The following is a 23,962-nucleotide window of genomic DNA, read 5'->3' on the forward strand; positions in this document are numbered from 1 at the left end:
GAAAGGATCAAAATTTAAACAGGTAGATGTGAAAATGATTGAAATAAATAGTTGTGCCTTTTTCTTTTTTTGGAGCCATAATATTAATTTTATGTATTTATTTTATGATGTGAGTATGCATACAAAGTTTTGGCAAATAAATTTTTCACTTTTGCCTTTCCTTTTTCTGGCCATTATTACAATTTGTTTCATTTTATGATCATTTGAAAATAGGAAATTTGAATTATGGAAATAATTTTATCTTTAGAGGAGGGGGGTATAAAAATGATCTGCTCTGTGTGTCAAACATGATCCATTCTACAAATATTTCCTAAATGCCAAGTTGAGAGAAACACTAGGTATGTGGGAACTGAAAGAGGCATCAAATGGGAGTCAGAGATGGCCCCAGGAGGAGGGGATCCTGGAGTCGAGAGCTGAGCCGTTGTTAGCCATAGAATCATAGCCACCATTTCTCAAGGGCCTGCTCTCAGCCCCACTCCGTGCTAGTAGTTGGGGACCCTAAGATACATAAGAGCCTTCTTACCCCACTTGTTATGATAGAGCAAATGTCCCTGCTCTCACTAAAGGCCCACTTGTCTATTGGTACTCCAGATCCTGTCCTTTCTTGATTCATCCATGACTTTGCTCTTATAGTTGAGGCCTCTGTTTCTGTATCAGTTTCTCCTTTGGTGCATCCCCATCAGCCTATAATATGCCCTCCCTTAACTGCCACCTCATTTTTCTGCTCTCATTCATAGAAAACTTCTTTGTTTAGAGTTTAGAGACAATGTCCCACTCCATCAACTCCTCTTCCCTTGGCAGCCCAGTCCAATCAGGCTTCCATCCTACTGCACTTGGTTTTGTCAGAGTCACCAGTGACCTCCGTCTTGCCAAATCCAGTAGTCACTTAATTGTTTATTTCAACCTCTCAGGCTCTTTGGATGACTTTGCCGTTCTGCTGGGCCTTAAATGTAGGAGTGCCCAGGCTCTGTCCTCTGTCTTGTTGTCAAACTATCTCCAGTGTTGATAGCATCCACTCTAATGGCCTTATAACTACCATCTCTATGCTGACAACACTCAAGTTTACATTTACAGCCCTGAACTTCTCTGAGCATAATTAATAGACATCTCAAAATCAGTGTCTAAAATGGAATTCTTGTTTCAGTCGCCTCCAAATCTGCTCCTCTTCCTATCTTTCCATATACCAAGTGGCACGATCATCATGCAGTTGCTGAAGCCAATAATCTAGGAGCCTCTTTGATTCCTCTTTCCCTCCCTCCCTACTCCCTTCTGATCCATTACAAGTCCTGTTTTTCTTTCTTTTTTTTTAGAGATGGGATCTCACTGTGTTGCCAAGGCTGGAGTGCACTGGCTGTTCACAGGTACAGTAATCCCATTACTGATCAGCATAGGAGTTTTGACCTACTCCATTTCTGATCTGGGCCAGTTCATCCCTCCTTAGGCAACCTGGTGGTGCCCCACTCCTGGGAGCTCACCATGCTGATGCTGAACTTAGTGTGGGCACCCAATCAGCACAGCACACTGCAGCCCAGACCTCCTGGGCTCAAGTGGTCTCCCACCTCAGCCTCCGGAGTAGCTGGGACTACAGGTGGGCACCACCTCCATGACCAAACACTGACATCTCTTTCTTGGACAGCTCCTTTAGATTTATTTATTTATTTATTTTATTTTATTTTTTGAGATGGAATTTCGCTCTTGTTGCCCAGGCTGGAGTGCAATGGCGCGATCTTGACACACTGTAACCTCCACCCCTAGGATTCAAGCTATCCTCCTGCCTCAGCCTCCTGAGTAGCTGGGATTACAGGCATGCACCACCACGCCTGGCTAATTTTTTATTTTTAGTAGAGACGGGGTTTCACCATGTTGGCCAGGCTGGTCTCAAACTCCTGACCTCAAGTGATCTGCCCGCCTCAGCCTCCCAAAGTGCTGGGATTACAGGCGTGAACCACTGTGCCCAGCTGCAGCTCCTTTAGATTTCTAACTGGTGTCTCTGCACCCCTCTGGCCCCTTATAATCCATAAGGAGCCAAATGGTTTATTTTAAAAACATATATCAGATCATATCAAGATCCTGTTTAAAAGCATCAGTGGCTTCCCACCACACTTAGAATAAAATCCAAATTCCTTTCTACGGTCTTCAAGGCCCTATCCTTCTGTCCTCGTGTCACTGTCCATATGGTATCACTGTGGTCACCCTGCCTTCAATTTCCTTCTAGCACTGTTGGGCTCTTTCTTGACTTAGAGCCTTTCAATCTTCCTATGGCTGGCTCCTTTCAGGCATTTCATTTTCAGCTCACATTTCTGTTTTGGTTTTCCATAGCACTCACCACCATCTAAAATTATAATAGTTAACAACTTTATTACTCATTTCTTGTCTTCTCATATAAGATGGAAATTGACAGCAAGGACTTTGTTCTGTCCTGTTTACCATTTTACCCCTAGTTCACAGATCAGTGCCCAACACACACTGGGCACTCAGTAAACACTGCGGAATAAACAGATTGTGCCATGCAGCTCCCAGTCTTCAGTTCGTACAGACAAGGGACAGAGGTGCACAGACTGTCGCAGGAAACCTCCAGCCCTTCCAAAGCTTATGGAAAGATCCCGACCTGATAGAGTGCTGGTGGAGGCTCTCCTATCGGCAGAGGCCCTACACCCAGCCTTGTCTCTCTCTCCAGCCTCCTCCTGGCTGGAGTCGGAGACCTGGGTGTCCTCAGCCCCCACTTGGGTGAAACAGTTGCTCAGACTGAAGGGTGGAATGGGAGGGTTGGGTGGGTGGACCAAATTCCTTTAAGAAGCGTTCAAGGCCTGAAGTGGCTGTCCGTGAGGCTGCCTTGGTTGGGGCATGCTGAGGGCGGGTGGGCTGAGGCTGCCTTGGCTGGGGCATGCTGAGGGCGGGTGGGCAGCCTGGGGCAGGGCTGCGGGGGCGGCGTAGGGCGGGACGGGTGGGGCCTGACCCCGCCCCCTGGCGCAGCTGTAAATAGGTAAATAGAAGGTGATTGTGGCGTGGCGATGTCCCGATACCCGCCTGCGACGCCGTGGTGGCTGTTTCCCTGTCTCTTCAGTAGAGAGTTTAGACCCCACCCAGTCTTCATGTACGGCCGACAGCAGGCTGAGATGGAACAGGAGGCTGGGGAGCTGAGCCGGTGGCAGGCAGCGCACCAAGCTGCCCAGGTGAGTCGGGTGCCAGCCCCTGGCAGGCCAGGCGGGCCCAGGCTAGGGGGCGGCGGGGAGGGGAGGCCTTGGAGGAGAGGGGAGGCGGAGGAAGCAGAAACCCGAGGGGTAGAAATCCGAGGGGAAGGGTGGCAAAGGAAGGAATGGGAGACTGGGGAGGGGTTGCAAAGGGAGGGATGGGAGACTGGGGAGGGGTTGCAAAGGGAGGGATGGAAGATTGGGGAGGGACTGGAAAGGGAGGGTTGTGAGATTGAGGGTGTAAATCATACGTCGTTTATTCCAACAATGTTCGCCCAGCAGTAGAGCTTGTGTTGGACGCGTGGGGGGTAAGAGGGTTCCAGGCAACTTTCTGGCGAGGGACTTGAGTAGGCAGGACAGCAAAGACCAAGTTAGGAAGTGAGCAGGAAACGACAGGAAGAAAAAAAATGTTAGTTGGAGCCCTACTAAGTGGTAGGCTTTTGCCAGACTCTGGAAATACAATGATGAATTTACCATGAAACAGATATATATAAAATTGTATTAATAAATCGTTAACTGAATGATTGGAATTGTACAGCGTTACATGAAGGAGAAGTCGGGGGCGCATGGGAGCAGATACCAGAGGTGTTTGACCCGATTTGGGAGGCTTAGGAGACAGCTGAGACTCTGTTCTGGGACTAGAGAACCCTCAGGTGAAAGGTTCCCAGGTCCAAGACCACAGGCTGTATGCTTCCTCTTGGGAGGAACTGAAAGACCAGGGCCTAGACAGTGATGGAAGGTGGCCCCAGGGACACCACTGAGATCATTCAGGGCTTGTTTATTCCAAGAGCAGTAGGAAGCCATTGATGAGTTTAAACATAATCTGTCTCAATTAGATTTGCATTTTCAAAGGAGTGCCCTGGTGGATGTGGGCTGGATTCAAGGCAATAGTTAGAAAGCTTTTGTGATAATCCAGGTGAGAATTCAAATGGTGGCCTACCTACAGAAATGAGAGTGGAGATGGAGAAGCTAGATGTATCACAGATTGTGGAGATGTTTTGGAGGCAGAGACCACAATCATTGGTCCCTAGGTGGTGAGGGAGACATCTAGAGTAACAGATTTCTTGTTTGCACAATTGGGTGACAATAGCGACATTTTCTGAGAGAGTGAAGGATGAGAAGGACAAGATTAATCCGTTGTTTGAAGGAGGTGTGCAAAGATGCTAGTGAATTTTGGACGCAGTCCATTGGGAGAGCCTGTGGGCCATCCAAAAGGATTCAAACAACAGGTAGCTGGAAAATTCAGGAGCCATCTTCGCCAGAGCAAAGATTCCAGATTTAGGAATAGTTGAACTGTAAACAGAAACAGAGCCACTGGCATAGGGAAGCTTGCCCAGAGAGAGCAGAGAAAGGGAAATCTGCAAAAGAGACTGTGAAGGAGGGGGTCTGAGAGAAGGGAAGGAGAAAAGCTTGGAAAGTGTGTCCATGTGTGTTAGAGAGGCCAAGCATTATAAGAAGGGTATGGCCAGTGGTCGTATAAGCTCCTGAGAGGTCAAGCGAGGAGTCTGGAAAGTGCTGCTTGGTCATAGTGGGATGGAAGTCATCAGTGGTGACCTTTATGAAAGCTGGTTCTGTGGAGAGATGGAGGCTAGAGCAAATTTGGGAGAATCATAAGGCGAAGTACTGGTGAAGCTATGTTTAGACAACTTAATTTGCCATGAAGGACTGGGAAAACAAGAGGGCCATTGCTGAGAGTTAGGGAAGAGAGGCTGAGCACCCCAGAGGTGCCCACCCAGTAGTCATTTACCTGGTTCCTATTATATGTCTGTCTTATGCTAGTTGCTGAGCGTATAGTGGTAAATAAAACAGATAAGGCTGGGCGTGGTGGCTCACACCTGTAGTCCTAGCGGCCCAGGAGGCTGAAGCAGAAAGCTCGTTTAAGCTCAGGAGTTTTAGGCTGTGGTGCACCACGATCACACCTGTGAATAGCCACTGCACTCCAGCCTGGGCAACATAGTGAGATCCTGTCTCTAAAATTAATTAAATTAAAAATAAAACAAGATCTTCACAACTCTTCTAGAGTTTTTTTTAAAAATGAATATTTTTCTCTATAGCCGAAACCACATAATCAAACGTATCAAAATTTTATATATATATACACACTTTTTTTGAGACAGGGTCTTGGCGCTGTTGTCCAGGCTGGGGTGCAGTGGCACCATCTCAGCTCACTGAAACCTCTGCTTCCCAGGTTCAAGCAATTCTCGTGCCTCAGCCTCCCAAGTAGCTGGGATTACAGGCGTGTGCCACTCCGCCCAGCTAATTTTTTGTATTTTTAGTAGAGGGGTTTTGCTGTGTTTGTCAGGCTGGTCTCAATCTTCTGCCCTCAAATGATCTACCCACCTCAGCCTCCAAAAAGGTGGGATTACAGGCATAAGCCGCCACGCCCAGCCGATAATTCCTTTAAATTATCTTAGATGCAAGCCTTATTCAAATGCCCCTAGCTATTCCTAAAATGTACTTTGTAGCTGGTACGTCCAAATCAGAATTTAAGACCATACACTGTATCTGGTGATTATGTCCCTTGAGTCTCTGAATTAGAATAGTTTTATTTTTTCATGATTGGGATTCAGTTTTTCATGATGCTAACTTTTGTCTTATAAAATGTTTCTTTCAGATATATCAGATTGCTTCCTCATGATAACATTTAGCTTTATCTTCTATCACTTGTATTACCTTTAAGTTATGATTAGATTTTACAGTTTAACTGGATTCAAGATTTTTGGCAAGAGTGTCTCATGTGTATGGTAGGTTTCATCTTGCATTACATCAGGAGGCACATCTGGCTACCACTTGGTGATACTTGTGTTAAGGTAGTGAAAAGCCTCACTGATCTCTATTGAAATTTACCTTGTGGTCAGAAAGTAGTCTGTGTGATTCTGCCTTGTGTGTATCCAATGTCCAGTTTCCTACCAGCCATTCACCTACTGGTTTTAACACTAAATTTAAATTTTTCCTCAATTAAATTTCCTTAGGGATGGCAAAATAAATTTCCTTTTCCTTTATTTCTTTTCCTTTTTTCATTTTTTTGTCCCACATTTATGTTTATTAAAAACTGACATAAACAAACACAACCTGTGCAAAAAATATCCCAAATCCCGTATGACTTCGAAACAGTAATCTTGAGAGAGATTATCGCCTAGGACCCCTTCTTCCTCTGACACGGCCACGTCCTCTTCCTCTTCCTCTGCCTCTGCCTCTTCCTGCAACAGCTTCCCTTTTCTTAGATTTCACCTTAGGTTCAACATCCACAAGTAGTGTATCCAGAGGTAAACTGTCTGGTAGAATAAAATACCGAATGTTATTTCCTCGAATACTCAGCGTTTCCAGCTGTACAGGTTCTCTGTTCTTCAGGGTCGTTTTCACAGCTTTAAGATGTGTATTCATGCTGACATCCACACCTGTGATTGTTCCATGGACCTGTGTTCTGTTCTTCAGTGCAATGGTTACAATTTCATGACTCAGTTTCATCAAAAATCTCATGAGCTTCATCCTAGCGGTGCCGTCACCCTTTGGGTCCGATAGTGCACAGAATCCAACAACCGAATACTGACCGACAGCAGTACAAATGGCCGTTTTTTTTTTTTGAGACAGAGTCTCACTCTCTCCCCAGGCTGGAGTGCAGTGGCTGGATCTCAGCTGACTACAGCCTCCACCTCCTGGGTTCAAGCAATTCTCCTGCCTCAGCCTCCGAGTAGCGAGGACTACAGGCACGTGCCACCACACTTGGCTAATCTTTATGTTTTTAATAGAGATGGGGTTTTACCATGTTGGCCAGGCTGGTCTCGAACTCCTGACCTCAAGTGATCCACCCACCTCTGTCTCCCAAAATGCTGGGATTACAGGTGTGAGCTGCTGTGCCTGGCCCCTTTTGTATGTATTCTCTAGCTATTTCCTTTGTGGTTGCCATGGGGATTACATTTGACAATAACATTCTAATTTGAATTTATACCAGATTAACTTCAATAGCACATAAAAACTGCTTCTGTATAGCTCCATTCCCAGCTCTTTTCAGTTACTGATCTCACGAAATTACATTTTTATGCATTCTATGTCAAAAAATAAAAGGATAAATTTTATGCATTCTTTTAAATCATGTAGAAAACAAAAAGTGGAGTTATATATCAAAGTTAAAATAATACTTTTACAATTGTCCATATATTTACCCTTATCAGAAATTTTTCTTATGACAGATTTCTTCACATGGCTTCAAGCTACTGTCTAGCGTCATTTCATTTCAACCTGAAGGACTGCCATTAGCATTTCTTGCAGGACATGTCTAGTGGTAATGATCTCTCAGCTTTTGTCTACCTGGGAATGTCTAATTTCTTCCTCATTTTGCAAAGACATTTTTGCCATATATAGGATGGTTAATAGTTATTTTTTTTCCTTTAGTACTTTGAATATATCAACCCATGGTCTTTTAGTGTCCAAGGTTTTTGATGAAAGAGCTTCTGGTAATTTGTGGGATCCCCTATAAGCGATGAGTCACTTCTTGCTATTTTCAAGATTATCTCTTTGTCTTGGGCTTTCAACAGTTTTATTTTTTATTTTTGAGACAGAGTCTCGCTCTCTGGAATGCAATAGTGTGATCTCGGCTCACTGCAACCTCTGCCTCCTGGGTTCAAGCAATTCTCGTGCCTCAGCCTCCTGAGTAGCTGGGATTACAGGTGCCCACCACCACACCTGGATAATTTTTGTATTTTTAGTTGAAACGGGGTTTCACCATGTTGGCCAGGCTGGCCTTGAACTTCTGACCTCAAGTGATCTGCCTGCCTAGGCCTCCCAAAGTGTTGGAATTACAGGCGTGAGCCACCGCACCCGGCCTCAACCATTTTATTATAATGTTTCTTGGTATAGGTCTGTGAGTTTATCCTACTTGAATTTTGTTGAGCTTCTCGGATGTTTGTATTCATATCTGCAAGTCTCTTCAGTGGGAAGAGGAGGGGGTTGTAACATTGGGAGTTGAGTCGCCACAATGGCTGCCTACCTCTGTCTGCACCTCATAATCAGAAACAGCAAATAACAATCAGGATATAGATTCCCTAATAGTTGGAGGACAAGGTTTTTATTGCCCACTCTGGCTCCTGCAAGCTGCATGCAAGTTGCTCCAGGAACATGGGGTGTGTATCGGTAGCTACTACCTACCTAAGAATTTAGGTTGACCAAAATTAACTGCAATTTACTTTCAAAGCCTTCCTTTGGAAGTTACAAACCTTTAATACCCTTCATTGTTCCAAAAAACTTAGACAGATGCTGCCAGTGTGATAGTTACCAGGCTGAGGATACAGGTTCCTGGTGCTTCCTACACTGCCATCTTCCTTGATGTCACTTCCTGTCTCCTTTTGACCCGATCCTAATCTTTGAAAGCTCCCTTATTTTCTGGCACAAAATGTACCAGGCTCCCTTAAACCTTCCTTTTCCCAGTCTTGGAGTCAGGAAATTCTTGGTCTAACTTTTAGCAAGGAATAGGATTAGAGACAAGTCTAGGCTCTAGAGGCACATGTTGTTATTAGAAACACAAATGCTTCGATAGGTTATTTTACTGGACAGAGCTAGAAAAAATATATATATATTTTACATTGTGAATTTGTATAGAATATTTCCTATTTAAATTTAGCATTATTATTATTTTTTTTGAGATGGGGTCTCACTCTGTCACCCAGGCTGGACAGCAGTGATGCGATCACAGCTCGCTGCAGCTTCAACTTCCCAGGCTCAAGTGATCCTTTCCACTTCAGCCTCCTGAGTGGCTGGGACCACAGGCGCATGCTACCATGCCTGGCTTGGTTTTTTTTTTTTTTTTTTTAATTCTTTATAGAGATGAGGATTCCCTATGTTGCTCAGGCTGGTCTTGAACTCCTGGACTCAAGCAGTCCTTCCACCTGGGCCTCCCAAAGAGCTAGGATCATAGGCATGAGGCGCTGCCTAGCAATACTAACTTATTTTAAACCATATTGCTAAAAATGACACTCAAACAGAAAAGTGAATGTAAGTACAGCTGCTACAAAGTAATGAGCTGTTACAAAGTAAAACCTGTGAAACTGTCACTCAGGTCAAGAAATAGTAGCCCGTCCAGTGTCCCTTTCTTATCTTTCCCCATTCCCTACTCTCTAATGTAACCCCATCCCGTTGTATGGATGTAACTTTTTTGAATTTCCCTATTTCTGACCTGTGATGTTCCTATAACTGCTGCAAAAGTTGTAATTGCTTCAAGTTTTTCCTTCCTTCCTTCCTTCCTTCCTACCTTCCTTCCTTCCTTCCTTCCTTCCTTCCTACCTTCCTTCCTTCCTTCCTTCCTTCCTTCCCTCCCTCCCTCCCTCCTTCCTTCCTTGAACTCCTGACCTCAAGTGATCTGCCCGCCTTTCTTTCTTTCTTTTTCTTTCTTTCTTTCTTTCTTTCTTCTTTCTTTCTTTCTTTCTTCTTTTCTTTCTTTCTTTTTCTCTTTCTTTTTTAGTCTCTCTCTCTCTTTCTTTCTTCTTTCTTCTCTTTTCTTTTCTTTCTTGTGTTTGAAGGTTGTTACATTTTCCCTTGATTTGTAGCAACAATTTTCTGGTGACTTTTTTTTTAATTGCAATCTTCAATTTCTGTCTTGATGGTTTAGTATCTTGTATGGATATTGTATTTTAAACTTCTCTTTTGGTTGTCATATTTGAATGGATTGTTCTTTTCTGGACCGTCCCAATTGAAGAGTGAATAGGAGATATAGGGTAGCTTTATTCGTTTCTCAACTCAAGAGCTCCCTCTTCTATTGCTACAGTAATGGACTTTTTTGTTGCTGTTGTCTTCTTGAGACAGGGTCTCACTCTGTCAGCACAGGCTGGAGTGCAATGGCACAATCTCAGCTCACTGCAACCTCGGCCTCCTGGACTCAAGTGATTCTCCTGCCTCAGCCTCCCAAGTAGCTGGGACTACAGGCACACGCCACCACACCTAGCTGATTTTGCTTTTCTTTTTGAAATTTATGAGCTCAAGCAATCCACCTGCCTCAGCCTCCCAAAGTGCTGGGATTACATAGTTGTGAGCCGCTGCGCCTGGCCTACTGACAGTTTTTAAAAATATGGTTCTTGGCTCCTATCCTATTTTAAGACCTTCTACCACCAATCTCTTTCTTACCCTTCATGCAAGTCAGTCATTAAGGGATACTGCCCCTGACTTCCAGACAACCCCCATCCCTTTTTTTAAGAAGTGTTTTTTTCACATCTGCCTTTTCCCCATATCTCCTCCAATGCTTGATCTCAGACCTGCCCAGACAGTTCCCACTCAGGGCAGACGCTGTAAATATTTGCAGATGATGTCTAAGTTTTGCCACAGCCAAAACCCATCTGCAGCCTCAATTCCTTCTATCTCTGTGGCTTTCTGCACCCGTTCTGCTGGTTTAGGATGTTCTTTCACTTTCACACTTATGTATAATTTGGAGTTTGGGCCGGGCGCAGTGGCTCACGCCTGTAATCCCAGCACTTTGGGAGGCTAAGGTGGGCGGATCACCTGAGGTCGGGAGTTCGAGACCAGCCTGACCAACATGGAGAAGCCCCGTCTCTACTAAAAACACAAAATTAGCCGGACGTGGTGGTGCATGCCTGTAATCCCAGCTACTCAGGAGGCTGAGGCAGGAGAATCACTTGAACCCGGGAGACAGAGGTTGCGGTGAGCCGAGATCGCGCCATTGCAGTCCAGCCTGGGCAACAAGAGCGAAACTCTGTCTCAGTAAAAAGAAAAAAAAAATTGGAGTTTGAACATTTTCTCAGTTTTGCTGAAGGTGTAGGTTATGGACTGTTTTATTTGCTCTCTTTGTTGCTTTGTGTGAAATAAAAACCAAAAACATGTCCGAGGGAAAGTGGCATGCGTTGCATTTAGGCTTCCGTGGGGCTTGTATCAGCCAGACCGCATGTTAGAAAGCCCAAGCTGGGGCCGGGCGCGGTGGCTCACGCTTGTAATCCCAGCACTTTGGGAGGCCAAGGCGGGCGGATCACGAGGTCAGGAGATCGAGACAGACCACTGTGAAACCCCATCTTTACTAAAAATACAAAAAATTAGCCAGGCGTGGTGGCGGGCGCCTGTAGTCCCAGCTACTCGGAGAGGCTGAGGCAGGAGAATGGCGTGAACCCGGGAGACGGAGTTGTAGTGAGCCGAGATTGCGCCACTGCACTCCAGCCTGGGCAACAGAGCAAGACTCTGTCTCAAAAAAAAAAAAAAGCCCAAGCTGGGAAATGGTCTGGCGGCAGGCTAATTCCAGCAAGAGATGGAAATAGAGGGCTGGATTAGGATGGGGTGTGGGGATGAAGAGGAGGAACATGTGGAACTGGAATTTGAGCAAAAATCACCTGACTCTTTTTCCCCAAGGATAACGAGAGCTCAGCGCCCATCTTGAACATGTCTTCATCTTCTGGAAGCTCTGGAGTGCACACCTCTTGGAACCAAGGCCTACCAAGCATGCAGCACTTTCCTCACAGCGCAGAGATGCTGGGGTCCCCTTTGGTGTCTGTTGAGGCACCGGGGCAGAATGTGGATGAAGGGGGGCCACAGTTCAGTATGCCACTGCCTGAGCGTGGTATGAGCTACTGCCCCCAAGCGACTCTCACTCCTTCCCAGATGACTTACTGTCAGAGAGTGTCTCCCCCTCAGCAAGAGATGATTTTCAGTAGGCCCCAACTAATGCCCATAGGAGAGCCCAATATTCCAAGGGTGGCCAGGCCCTTCAGTGAGAATCTAAGGATGCCCCCCAATGGGCTGCCAGTCTCGGCTTGCACTGGAATCCCAATGATGTCCCACACTGGGACCCCTCCAATGCCTTACCCTGGCCTCTCGACAGTACCTTCTGATGAAACGTTGTTGGGCCCGACCGTGCCTTCCACTGAGGCCCAGGCAGTGCTCCCCTCCATGGCTCAGAAGTTGCCCCCGCAAGATGCCCATGACCTTGGGATGCCCCTAGCTGAGTCCCAGTCATTGCTGGTTTTAGGATCTCAGTCCTCTCTTGTCAGTCAGCCAGACTCTCAAGAAGGCCCATTTCTACCGGAGCAGCCCGGACCTGCTCCACAGACAGCAGAGAAGAACTCCAGGCCTCAGCAAAGGACTGGTAGAGGGGGCTCCTCAGAGGCAAGGCCTTACTGCTGCGACTACGAGAACTGCGGAAAAGCTTATACCAAACGCTCCCATCTCGTGAGCCACCAGCGCAAGCACACAGGTGAAGGAGGTGTCAGGAGGGGTGGGGATGGAGGAGTCTCTGGGCTTTAGATTTGTCCTGGGCCACTGGTGGGTAATTGTTTGGGATGAGCCTTTCATCTTCCAAGCTTGGAGCTAAGCTAGACTGGCCCCCCGACTTGCCATACAGGAGGACTGTGCCAAGATGACTGGGGCGGGCACTCCTGATTGTGTTGCCTCTCCCTGGTTCCTTGGACTTTCCCTTTTGAATCCTCAGCCTGGACTGCTCTGCCTCACAGAGTCAGACCCCTTCCTTCCTACTCTATTCTAAATTCCATCTCTCCCTTGTCGTTCCCAGGTGAGAGGCCGTATTCTTGCAACTGGGAAAGTTGTTCATGGTCTTTCTTCCGTTCTGATGAGCTTAGACGACATATGCGAGTACACACCAGATATCGACCATATAAATGTGATCAGTGCAGCCGGGAGTTCATGAGGTCTGACCATCTCAAGCAACACCAGAAAACTCATCGGCCGGCACCCTCAGACCCACAGGCCCACGAGGGAGAGCAGGACAGTCCTCCTGCTGCTGGTCCTTAGGTCAGTCTCCTCTCCTCATTCTGAGTTTTCTTTTTCCTTTTTCCTTTTTATTTGTTTGAGACGGAGTCTCGCTCTGTCTCCCAGGCTGGAGTGCAGTGGTGCGATTCGGTTCACTGCACCCTCCACCTCCCAGGTTCAAGTGATTCTCCTGCCTCAGCCTCACGAATAGCTGGGACTACAGGCACGTGCCACCAGGCCCGGGTAATTTTTTGTATTTTTAGTAGAGACGGGGTTTCACTGTGTTAGCCAGGATAGTCTCGATCTCCTGACCTCGTGATCCACCCACCCCGGCCTCCCAAAGTGCTGGGATTACAGGCGTGAGCCACTGCGCCTGGCCTCATTCTGGCTTTTCTACACAGATCCTACCTGCCTCTGACCAGCTCTTCTCTTTGGTAGGTGTAGGATTAGATGAAGACAGGAAGATTATGGGTCAGTGTTGAAACCCACACGGAGCTCTGGAGCCAGAGACTCCTCAAACCCTGTCTCGGATGCCCTTAACCTCTCTGGGGCCACCTGCTTCTGCTGGAGTTTAGTCAGATGGGAATGTGGAGCACAGTAGAGACTGGGAGCTTCATTAAAATGCTCTTTATTTCTTGTCGCTCCCCAGCTTAAAACCCTTTAGTGACTCCTTTGCTTGCTACATAAAATCCAATTTCCAGAGCCAGACTATTTTCAAATCCTGAATTTGCCACTTAGTATCCACGTGACCTGGAGAAAGTTCTTGGATCACTATGCTTTGTTTCTTCCAGAAAATGAAAAAGCTAGTTTTGGACTGTATTGGACATGGCACATATACTGCATCATTCTCCCTGGCACTCACTGGCCATGTACCCAGAGTTTCTGTTTCTTCCCACCACTTTACAGACTTGGATGGAATGCCCTAGCATAGGGCACAGGATCTGGCATCCCAAGTTGCTGGCAGCAAACTTAGAAGTGTGGGGAAATTTATTTATTTGAGATGGAGTCTTGCTCTGTCACCATGGCTGGAGTACAGTGGTACGATCTCAGCTCACTGCAACCTCTGCCTCCCGGGTTCAAACGATTCTCCTGCTTCAGCCTCTTGAATAGCTGGGATTACAGGCACGTGCCACCAACAGGGTTCCACCATGTTGGCTGGGCTAATCTCAAACTCCTGGCCTCAAGTGGTCTGCCCACCTCAGCTTCCCAAAATGCTGGGATTACAGGCATAAGCCATGGTGTCTGGCTGGGAGTTAATATTTATGGGATAAAATTTGAGGCCGGGCGTGGTGGCTCACACCTGCAATCCCAATACTTTGGGAGGCTGAGGCGGGTGGATCACAAGGTCAGGAGTTCGAGACTAGCCTGGCAATATGATGAAACCGTGTCTCTACTAAAAATACAAAAATTAGCTGGGCATGGTGGCATGCGCCTGTAGTCCGAGTTATTCAAGAGGCTGAGGCAGGAGAATGGCTTGCACCTGGGAGGTGGAGGTTGCGGTGAGCCAAGATTGTGCCATTGCACTCCAGCCTGGGCGACAGCAGGACTCCATCTCAAAAAAAAATTTTTTTTTTTGACTAGTGGAAAATGGGAGATAGGTGAGACTCAGGCAGATCAATTCCCCCCTTTTCCCTACCTTTCATGAATTGCTGCATGGCACCAATTCTCCAAAACAGTACCATCAATGGGGAGACCTCCCAAGTAGCCAGTGGACACAATTACTGTGCCCTCTGCAAGGCTTGTCATGAAGCAGTGCCCACCCCAGCCTGTTAAATACATCACCTTGCGTTACTTCCCATTCTTTCCTGCCTTTCTTCCATTTTCTCACTTCCAATGCCTTGGGTTTGCACCTCTCCAAATAAAACACCAGTACTTAGTTCTTGTTTTCAGTCTCTGTTTTCTTTTTCTTTTTTTTTTTTTTTTTGAGACGGAGTCTCGCTCCATAGCCCAGGCTGGAGTGCAGTGGCGCAATCTCGGCTCACTGCAAGCTCCGCCTCCCGGGTTCACGCCATTCTCCTGCCTCAGCCTCTCCGAGTAGCTGGGACTACAGGCGCCCACCACCACGCCCGGCTAATTTTTTGTATTTTTAGTAGAGACAGGGTTTCACCGTGGTCTCGATCTCCTGATCTCGTGATCCGCCAGCCTCAGCCTCCCAAAGTGCTGGGATTACAAGTGTGAGCCACCACGCCCGGCCCAGGCTCTGTTTTCTAGGTGACTGAGGACTAGGAGGGAAAGGAGGACCTAAGACTGGGGCAAATAAAGATGAATCTCACTGTAACTTCTTCTCCTCCCAACTTCCTTAGGTCCCTGGACTACCAAGCACCAGATATTAAGTGGCCTAGCTTTCTCTGCTCTCCCTTGAGGTTAAAGGGATAATGACTATCCTGGCAAACCAGCCAGGTAGTTTAGAACCTCATATTTAGACTCGGCAGGCTGTTTTACTCTAGCAAACTGATAGAGAGAAAGGAACTTGGCCAAGCTATCAAGTGCAGAGCTAGAATCCCAACCAGGGTCTGTCTGCCCCAGAGGTGGTCTCTTCCCTAAGAAGATGGTGCCTTCTATGGGTGTTTCCAGAACCCAGGCTGGTGCCAAGCACAGAGAGATGAATCAGAGCTGATTTCTGTGCTCAAGGGACCATCTTGATCTGGGGGCTCAGAGGTCCACCTCGGTACAGTAGCCATGGGGAACAGGAGCCCCTAATGGAAGGGTCAGAAAGGCTTTCTGGAGGAGGTAATCCCTGGGCCCAGTAAGAGTGTAACACCTAGTAATCCCTCAAATTTTGAAATAAACTGTACAGGTGAATGAAGAAGGAAGAGGATTCCAGGCAGAGAGCACTGGACATGGCAACTGCTCAGAGGAGAGGCAGTCTTCAAGTTCTACATTCATTCAGCAAAATGTTTTTTGAGCCCACAATACTGAGCGCACCAAGGCTGTGGAGACCCGTGGTGAGGAGCATGGAGTTAACTAAAGGATGTGTCAGGGAAGAAAGACTTCTCAAGGAGGTGCCTCCATCAGACCCGAAGGACTCATGGGGGCTAGCTGCACCTCATATTTCTTGGACATATACCATTGGACATGTCTGTCTTCTGGAAACTACGGCATAGACAGTAAGGATTCAGAGGTGCATGAAGGCACCCCGCCTCTGCAGAGCAGAAAGATCATAGACAACATTTATAATGTGTCATCAGTGCTGCCAAGAAGAGAAGCTGGTCCTCTGCGGGCTCAAGCCTATCTGGGCCTCTGGGGAAGCCCCACAGCCTTGGCCGTGCCTGCCCCTGCCCTCCCACCCCTACCCTGACCCTGTCCTGCTTTGCTGCCTTTGTCTGTGTTACTAGTGGCCCCAGTATACCTGGGATGGACATCCAAGTGCCCTTCATCCAAGCTCCTATGTGAGGGGAGTGGACATGATTAAAAGAACAGGGGCAGAAGGGGCTCATTTATGACCCATTCACTAGCCCCAGGGATTGAAGTCTTGGGTACTCAAAGTGTCTTTCTACTAGGGCACCAGATCCCTTCCATGGAGCAGGCCATCTCGGGTTCACTGGGCCAGGGCTAGTCTCTGTTCCCCAGCCTACCTGGCTCACACACAGCCTCGTGGGTAGGGTCAGCAAACCAGATTGCTTGTTGTCTGCTTGGTGACCTAGTTTTCACCAAGAAGTGGACTTGGAGAGGACCAGAGTGATCAAGGGTGTATGACGTGCACTACAACGGTGGGCAAAACAGGCTCCTGCTCTTGTGGAGGTCACATCTAGCAGAGGAGGGATGTTACTAGAAGTGCACAAATTGGGCCCGGCGCGGTGGCTCACGCCTGTAATCCCAGCACTTTTGGAGGCCGAGGCAGGTGGATCACTTGAGATTAAAGATTCGAGACCAGCCTGGCCAACATGGTGAAACCCCATCTCTACAAAAAATACAAAAATTAGCCTGGCATATGGCGGGCACCTGTAATCCTAGCTACTTGGGAGGCTGATGGGAGAATCTCTTGAACCCAGGAGGTGGAGGTTGCCGTGAGCTGAGATCTCACCATTGCACTCCAGCCTGGGCGACTGAGCGAGACTCTATCTCAAAACAAACAAGACCTGTGGACTCTAGTAGATTTTGAATCCTGCCTCTGCCATTTCCTGGCTATGAGGTGTCTTGGGAAATTTACTTGTCACTCTTGCTTCTGATAGTAAAGGGGATGGTGAGATAGATTCAAGATGGAGAGATAAGGTTGTTTTCTTTGGCTGCAACATGGAGATTAGATTAGAGTGAGGATGTAAGGGAGAGGAAAGGACATAGCAGTATTTCAGGTGAGAGTCAAGGTGGCTTTGGCCAGAGTGTGAGAGTGACGGTAGGGAGAAGTAGGAAAGTGATAGTTAACTGGATTTGGTAGGTGAGGGCGAGGCCAATGATGACTTCCAGGTTCCTGACTTGTGTTATAAGTAACACAGAAGAAGAATGGATGAACTCGATTCATTTTCCATTGATTGTGATATCTATCATACCTGCAAAAAATATTTTGTATATATCCAATTTAATAATAAATGCACTCACGTTAGGAAGGTCAAAAAAAAAGGAAAAAGAAAAATAATACAAAATAATAAAAATGCTTAGGATAACTTGAGGCCAGAAGTTTGAGACCAGCGTGACCTTGTTGCTGTAAAAAATAAAATTCAAAGAAAAAGAAGGAAAAGTGATCTACCAGTACATTTAAAGCTTTGAATTCCCCATCCTTTGCAGAGGTAACCACTATACTGAATTTTGATTAATCTTGCCTTAGCTATTTATTGTTTTTACCACATAGCGTATCTGTTCTTAAATATAGTGATTGGTTTTGTATGGTTTTGAACTTACCTTTATTCTGTTTAGGATTCATTGAACTTTTTCGACGTAAATGTTTAGTAGTCTTAATAAAATTTGGAAAAATTTTGGGCATTGTTTTGTCAAATTTTGGGGTTCTCCTCCACCTTCTATTTCTGACACACAGTCTGCCTATATGATGGAGCACTTGATATTGTCCCTCAGGTCACTGATGCCCTGTTCATTTTTTTCAGTTCTTTTTTCTTTTTTGAGACTGAGTCTTGCTCTGTCGCCCAGGCTAGAGTGCAATGGCACGATCTCGGCTCACCGCAACCTCCATCTCCTGGGTTCAAGTGATTCTCATGCCTCAGCCTCCTGAGTAGCTGGGATTACAGCTGTGTGCCACCACACCCAGCTAATTTTGTATTTTTGGTAGAGACTGTTTCTCCATGTTGGTCAGGCTGATCTCGAACTCCTGAGCTCAGGCGATCTGCCCGCCTTGGCCTCCCAAAGTGCTGGGACTATAGGTGTGAGCCACCACACCTGGGGGTTTTATATAATGTGAAATCCTTGGTAGACTGTTATAATATATAAGGGTTGTAGTGAAATCTGAAGAAATGTTTGGGGTTTTTGGATGGGTCGGGAATATGTTACTATTTTTCATATTTAGGTTAATGAAATAAAAACTCCTTTAGTCTAAAAATTTATGATCTAGCAGATTAAGTCTGGATAATGAGGAACAGCTGTATGATCTTTTCTTTTTATAGTTGTTGTACTTCATGTAAGACTCTAGCGCACTCTCAGATTTCTTTGGTCTCTCACTCCCCCACACCCACCCTGGTGTGTTGACAATGTAGAGAAGTTTTGTTTGGGGTTGTTATGGATTCTTTTTATTGGCCTTAGTAATAACATGGATGAAATCTTAGAGATAATGTGTTGAAAACAAGGGAATTTCAGAAGAAACTTAGTATAAGTTATATAGCTTAGTATAATATTTATGAAGCTCAAAACCAAAAAACCCTGCAAATTATCTTTGAATACATGCATTTTTGATAAATGTATCAAGGGATTTATATATACAAAATTCAGGGTAGTCATCAATTCTAGAAGATAGACAGAAGGATGGGTAGGGGAGCTCACCAGACTTGGCACATAGCCGGGGCATTGCAGGTTTCTGAAAGGAGCTATAGTCAAGGACTTGGCATCCCCACCATAAAGCAGGTTCACTGTGCACTGGTTATCAGCTTGTCTGAGTCCAGTGAGATCCAATGACACCCATACACACAACAAGTTAAATAAAATAGGTTTATTACTAACAGGCAGCAAGGGACAACAATCTAGGATTCATTGGGAGTTAGTCCCCCAAGGGTCAGGAAAGCTGCCCAGGGGGGATGGAGTCTTAACTGCATGTGTCCCACTTGTACCACAGCTGAAGGACCCCGGAAAGCAGCCAGTGCAGAGTTTTATACCCTGAGTTTATGTGACTCGTTGAAGGACGATGATGCTTCCATGCAGAGGCCTCCTTATTTGGGGTCTTCGCTAAGGCTATCTCTCCCATCTGCTCTGTAGCAGTCAGTAAATAAGGCTTGATCATTCCTTTCCATCTGGCTCATTGTTCCAATTGGCCATCTCAACATCTGATTGCATGACACTGGGTGATGAGCTCTTACAAGTGCTCGTTTTTTCTACTTATAACTTAAATATCTTATTCAATATATTTCATATACAATATTACACAATATCTTTTTTTTTTTTTTGAGACAGGGTCTCACTATGTCGCCCAGACTAGAGTGAAGTGGTGTGAATATAGCTCACTGCAACTCCAACTACTGAGCTCAAGTGATCCTCCCAGCTCAGCCTCCCAAGTAGCTGGGACTATAGGCATGCACCACCACACCCGGCTAATTTTTGTATTTTTTTTTGTAGAGACAGAGTTTTGCCATGTTGCCCAGGCTAGTCTAGAACTCCCAGGCTCAAGCAATCTGCCCACCTTGGCCTCTCAAAGTGCTAGGATTACAGGCATGAGCCACTACACCTGACTGAGGTTGAAGCTTTGAATAGGCTAAGTACTCATCTAAGCAAAGTCCATTTAACCTGAGACCATTTTACACTGGACGTGACTGAGCATCCTCTCCTTTTCACCTCATAGGAATGAATCTCCAAAGAAACATGGACTCAGCTACAGACAAAAAAAAGTTTCATTCTTTACCCTCTGAGCTATATACATATCAATCTCAATCACCTACATAGATACATTTTTAAAAGTACACATACAGGTAAATACAGAGTAGGATCTAGAAGGATTCACAGCATGCTGATAAAAGCTATTACCCTGAGAGAGGGGAATGAATGAAGAGTGCTTCTGGTTTCAAGTTGAAAGTCATCCAGTTTTTGTATGAAAACGCATACCTACTTTCTTTGTATATTTTAGAAAACTTATGAATAATATTAAGCACCTACTAGCTACTGGCATAGGGAAATAGGGGAGCTTGTTCAAGGGAAACAAACTCAGTAGGGAGAATCTTTTAGCTGTACACATTTCCTCATGGGCTGAAGGGTTCATAATCCTGGGCGAATGTTGTGGACCTTTGCATGCTGCTTTAGGTGATCAGATCTTGCAAAATTCTTGCTGCATATTGAACACAGGTAGGGCCTTTCCCCAGTGTGCCTTTTCTTGTGTCTGTTGAGCTCATCTGAGCGGGCAAATTTCCACGTACATCCCTCTACATCACATACATAGGGCTTCTCCCCTGGACCAAACAGAGAGAGAGAGAGACCTGTCATACATCAGGGTGAGGTAGGGCAGGGACATTGAAAGTGAACAAGAAAAAGTTTTTGAACAAGTTGGAGTGGGAGAGGGAGTGCCAGAGGAGACGGGAGTGGGGGAGGTGAGTGAAGGAGGAGGGGAATGAGGGCCGCAAAAGCTGGAGAGACAAGAGGAAAACTGTGAAGAAGGGAAGAAGAGGAAAGGAAGAAAAAAAAAACAGGAGGAGAGACAGTTATTGGCAGGCAAGTTAGTGGGGGGAATAAGGAGGATGAGGGAAGTGGGGCCTGGGGGCCCTGTCACTATGAAGTGACGGTCCTGGTAGAAATAGCGTCAAGAACATCTACCTGCAAGAGGCCAAACAAATCCCTCCACTTATTCCCATCAAACCAGCAGTCAACACCACTAAAGGCTATAGCCAGCCTGGCTCTGGTCCAGGCCTAGAGCCTGTCCCTAGGACTGCTTTATCCACCCTTCTGAAGGTGCCAACCTTTTCTATTATAGAATCTTCTTGAATCCCTGGCTTAAAGGAAGTGGCAGCAATCTCAAATGCTCCCAGGGCTTTGTAAAGGCACAAATCTGTAGCCACTTGCCCCTCACCCCTGTTCCTGGGCCCTCACTCACCAGTGTGCTTGCGCATGTGGGTTCGGAGGTGGCAAGCCTTTGAATAAGACATCTTGCAGTCCTCGTAAGTGCAGACATAGGGCCTTGAAACCTCAGGATTCTTCCAGAACTGGCAGCTCTGCGTCTTCTGCTTTTCTGGTAGTTGTCCTTGAATCAAATGGGAACTTGAAGAGCATAGGAATCCTGGGTATGGCAATGATGAGAACGGATGGGACATCATATATCCCCCATAAAGGCTGTGGTCATCAGTGAGCGTTGTCATATTGCCCACCTGAAGAGTCAGCATCTGGTCCCCAGAGAGGGTCGAGTTGCCACTATATGTTGCCATCTGGCCTCCATAGAGGGCCTGGTTATCAATGGAGTTCATATTCTGCCCCCCATAAAGGTTCTGGTTACTAGTGGAGGTCATCATATTCTGCCCCCCATAGAGGGTCTGGTTACCAGTGGAGGTCATCATCTGCCCCCCGTAGAGGGTCTGGTTACTAGTGGAGGTCATCGTATTCTGCCCCCCATAGAGGGTCTGGTTACTAGTGGAGGTCATCATATTCTGCCCCCCGTAGAGGGTCTGGTTACCAGTGGAGGTCGTCATCTGCCCCCCGTAGAGGGTCTGGTTACCAGTGGAGGTCGTCATCTGCCCCCCGTAGAGGGTCTGGTTACTAGTGGAGGTCGTCATCTGCCCCCCGTAGAAGGTCTGGTTACTAGTGGAGGTCGTCATCTGCCCCCCATAGAGGGTCTGGTTACCAGTGGAGGTCGTCATCTGCCCCCCGTAGAGGGTCTGGTTACTAGTGGAGGTCGTCATCTGCCCCCCATAGAGGGTCTGGTTACCAGTGGAGGTCGTCATCTGCCCCCCGTAGAGGGTCTGGTTACCAGTGGAGGTCGTCATCTGCCCCCCGTAGAGGGTCTGGTTACCAGTGGAGGTCGTCATCTGCCCCCAGTAGAGGGTCTGGTTACTAGTGGAGGTCGTCATCTGGCCCCCGTAGAGGGCCTGGTTACCAGTGGAGGTCGTCATCTGCCCCCCGTAGAGGGTCTGGTTACTAGTGGATGTCGTCATCTGCTCCCCACAGAGGGTCTGGTTACTAGTGGAGGTCGTCATCTGCCCCCCGTAGAGGGTCTGATTACCAGTGGAGGTCGTCATCTGCCCCCCGTAGAGGGTCTGGTTACTAGTGGATGTCGTCATCTGCCCCCCGTAGAGGGCCTGGTTACTAGTGGAGGTTGTCATCTGCCCCCCGTAGAGGGTCTGGTTACCAGTGGAGGTCGTCATCTGCTCCCTGTAGAGGGCCTGGTTACCAGTGGAGGTCGTCATCTGCTCTCCACAGAGGGTCTGGTTACCAGTGGAGGTCGTCACCTGCTCCCTGTAGAGGGCCTGGTTACCAGTGGAGGTCGTCATCTGCTCTCCACAGAGGGTCTGGTTACCAGTGGAGGTCGTCATCTGCCCCCTGTAGAGCATGTGATTACCAGTAGATGTCATCACCTGCTCCCCACAGAGGGTCTGGTTACTAGTGGAGGTCGTCACCTGCTCCCTGTAGAGGGCCTGGTTACCACTGGAGGTTGTCATCTGCTCCCCACAGAGGGTCTGGTTATCAATGGATAAACCTCCATAGAGGTTTAGACTTGTTGTCATCTGGCCCCCAGAGAGGGTCTCATCGCTACTGGAAGTCACTGTATGACCATCAGTGAGGGTCTGGTCACTACTGAAGGTCACCTGGTCCCCACAGAGAGTCTGGTTATCACTGAGGGTCTTCATGTGATCTCCATGCAGGGCTGGTATCTGACTCTCATTAAGGGTCTGGTCACTACTTGGGGTGTTCAGCTGGCTACTTTCATTGGAGATTGTCGTGTTGCTTGCAGTGATGGTTGTCTTCTGGCAATCAGTGGGTGATGACTTTGGGATGTCAGTAACATCTGTCATCTGGGAGCCTGCTGTGTGTTTTATCTGATCAAAGGAAGTCACTTTCTGGCCCATGGAATAAGTCTCACTTAGGTCTTCAAGGGCTTTAAGAGGGTGCATTGTTAGGTCCTGGGCGAGAACTGTCCCAGGGATGTTAGTGCATGCAGAAATCATCATTGTGGGCCCCAAGGGAGGCATCGTCTTGCTCTGGGTTGACTCATGTTGGCTCTCCTCAGCATGGGCAGTCAGAGGCATACAGTTCTTTGGTTCTGGTGCATCTGGGGTTTTTGCCTGTTCTGTATGTCGCTCAGAGAGATGCTGGAAAAAATTCTCAATTTCCTCAATTGCCTGGAGGAGACTGGAATCCATCTCTTTGCTGTTGCCTGATAACTGAACTAGATCTTTAGTTATGGGATCCTGCAAAAAAATTAATAGGTCAGGGGTTCATCCCAGCTCAAATTCCAATCCCCACATACCCTCCTTCTCCATCCCTGTTGACCCTATCCTAATCCAGCCCACTATCATCTCTTGCCTAGAAGCCTGTAGTTGCCTCTCAGCTGACTCTGGAGTTAACTTCATCCAGTGTCCCCTCCACACACAGAGTAACATTTTAAAAGTGGAAACTTTTACTAAGCTACTCCTATCTACCAATGGAGATGAGAGTCTAGATGGATGTTGTGAATCTCCTATCATCCTCTGAAGACATCTTACCCCAGAGGCTTTTCCAAAGTCTCTTCTCCAGACATCTTACCAGAGATTCAGCTGATTAAACTTTCAAATAAATTATCTCATTTCATTTCCACCATGACCCCAGAAAATAAGGGTCATAATTAATCCCATTTTAAGGAAAATAGAAATCCAGGGAAGTAAATTGACTTGGCCCAGGCGGGAGACTCTTAATTTGTACTGGACCTATCTGGCTCTGGGTCCTTATAGTCCCCTAGATAAATGGGGACATTTCTCCCAGAGATCTCCCTGGGGGCACCCACTGATTCTAGCCTCCTGAGAACCATCATGGAA

General features: G+C 46.9%; 3 protein-coding genes across 3 annotated transcripts; 1 reads left to right on the forward strand and 2 right to left on the reverse strand.

The window, feature by feature from the left end:
* The first annotated feature begins 3,005 nt into the window (after positions 1–3,005).
* KLF17 (KLF transcription factor 17) lies at positions 3,006–16,353 on the forward strand. Its single transcript, XM_032160557.2, has 4 exons — positions 3,006–3,173; positions 11,532–12,372; positions 12,688–12,926; positions 15,682–16,353. The coding sequence occupies exons 1-3, from the start codon at positions 3,012–3,014 to the stop codon at positions 12,924–12,926; spliced, it is 1,242 nt and encodes a 413-aa protein (XP_032016448.1). The 5' UTR covers positions 3,006–3,011; the 3' UTR covers positions 15,682–16,353.
* On the reverse strand, positions 6,228–6,682 carry LOC116473061 (small nuclear ribonucleoprotein Sm D1-like). The gene has a single exon (XM_032758227.2). It carries the CDS (start codon positions 6,678–6,680, stop codon positions 6,321–6,323), a length of 360 nt encoding a protein of 119 aa, XP_032614118.1. The 5' UTR covers positions 6,681–6,682; the 3' UTR covers positions 6,228–6,320.
* Positions 16,354–20,225: 3,872 nt separating the features above from the next.
* KLF18 (KLF transcription factor 18) lies at positions 20,226–23,356 on the reverse strand. Its single transcript, XM_032159181.2, has 2 exons — positions 21,055–23,356; positions 20,226–20,416 (listed from the first exon to the last, which is right to left on the reverse strand). The coding sequence occupies exons 1-2, from the start codon at positions 23,309–23,311 to the stop codon at positions 20,226–20,228; spliced, it is 2,448 nt and encodes an 815-aa protein (XP_032015072.1). The 5' UTR covers positions 23,312–23,356.
* Between the last annotated feature and the right edge of the window lie 606 nt (positions 23,357–23,962).

This window comes from Hylobates moloch, unplaced genomic scaffold, assembly GCF_009828535.3.
Source record: "Hylobates moloch isolate HMO894 unplaced genomic scaffold, HMol_V3 SCAFFOLD_8, whole genome shotgun sequence".
Classification (NCBI taxonomy): Eukaryota; Metazoa; Chordata; class Mammalia; order Primates; family Hylobatidae; genus Hylobates; species Hylobates moloch.

Excerpts from the sequence above, each read along its gene's own strand:
- KLF17 (XM_032160557.2), top strand. The coding sequence starts at position 3,012 with ATGTCCCGATACCCGCCTGCGACGCCGTGGTGGCTGTTTCCCTGTCTC. Across the intron at positions 3,174-11,531 it reads CAGCGCACCAAGCTGCCCAG|GATAACGAGAGCTCAGCGCC; the intron begins GTGAGTCGGGTG and ends TTTTTCCCCAAG. Across the intron at positions 12,373-12,687 it reads CCACCAGCGCAAGCACACAG|GTGAGAGGCCGTATTCTTGC; the intron begins GTGAAGGAGGTG and ends TGTCGTTCCCAG.
- LOC116473061 (XM_032758227.2), bottom strand. The coding sequence starts at position 6,680 with ATGAAGCTCATGAGATTTTTGATGAAACTGAGTCATGAAATTGTAACC.
- KLF18 (XM_032159181.2), bottom strand. The coding sequence starts at position 23,311 with ATGGATTCCAGTCTCCTCCAGGCAATTGAGGAAATTGAGAATTTTTTC. Across the intron at positions 20,417-21,054 it reads CCACATGCGCAAGCACACTG|GGGAGAAGCCCTATGTATGT; the intron begins GTGAGTGAGGGC and ends TGTTTGGTCCAG.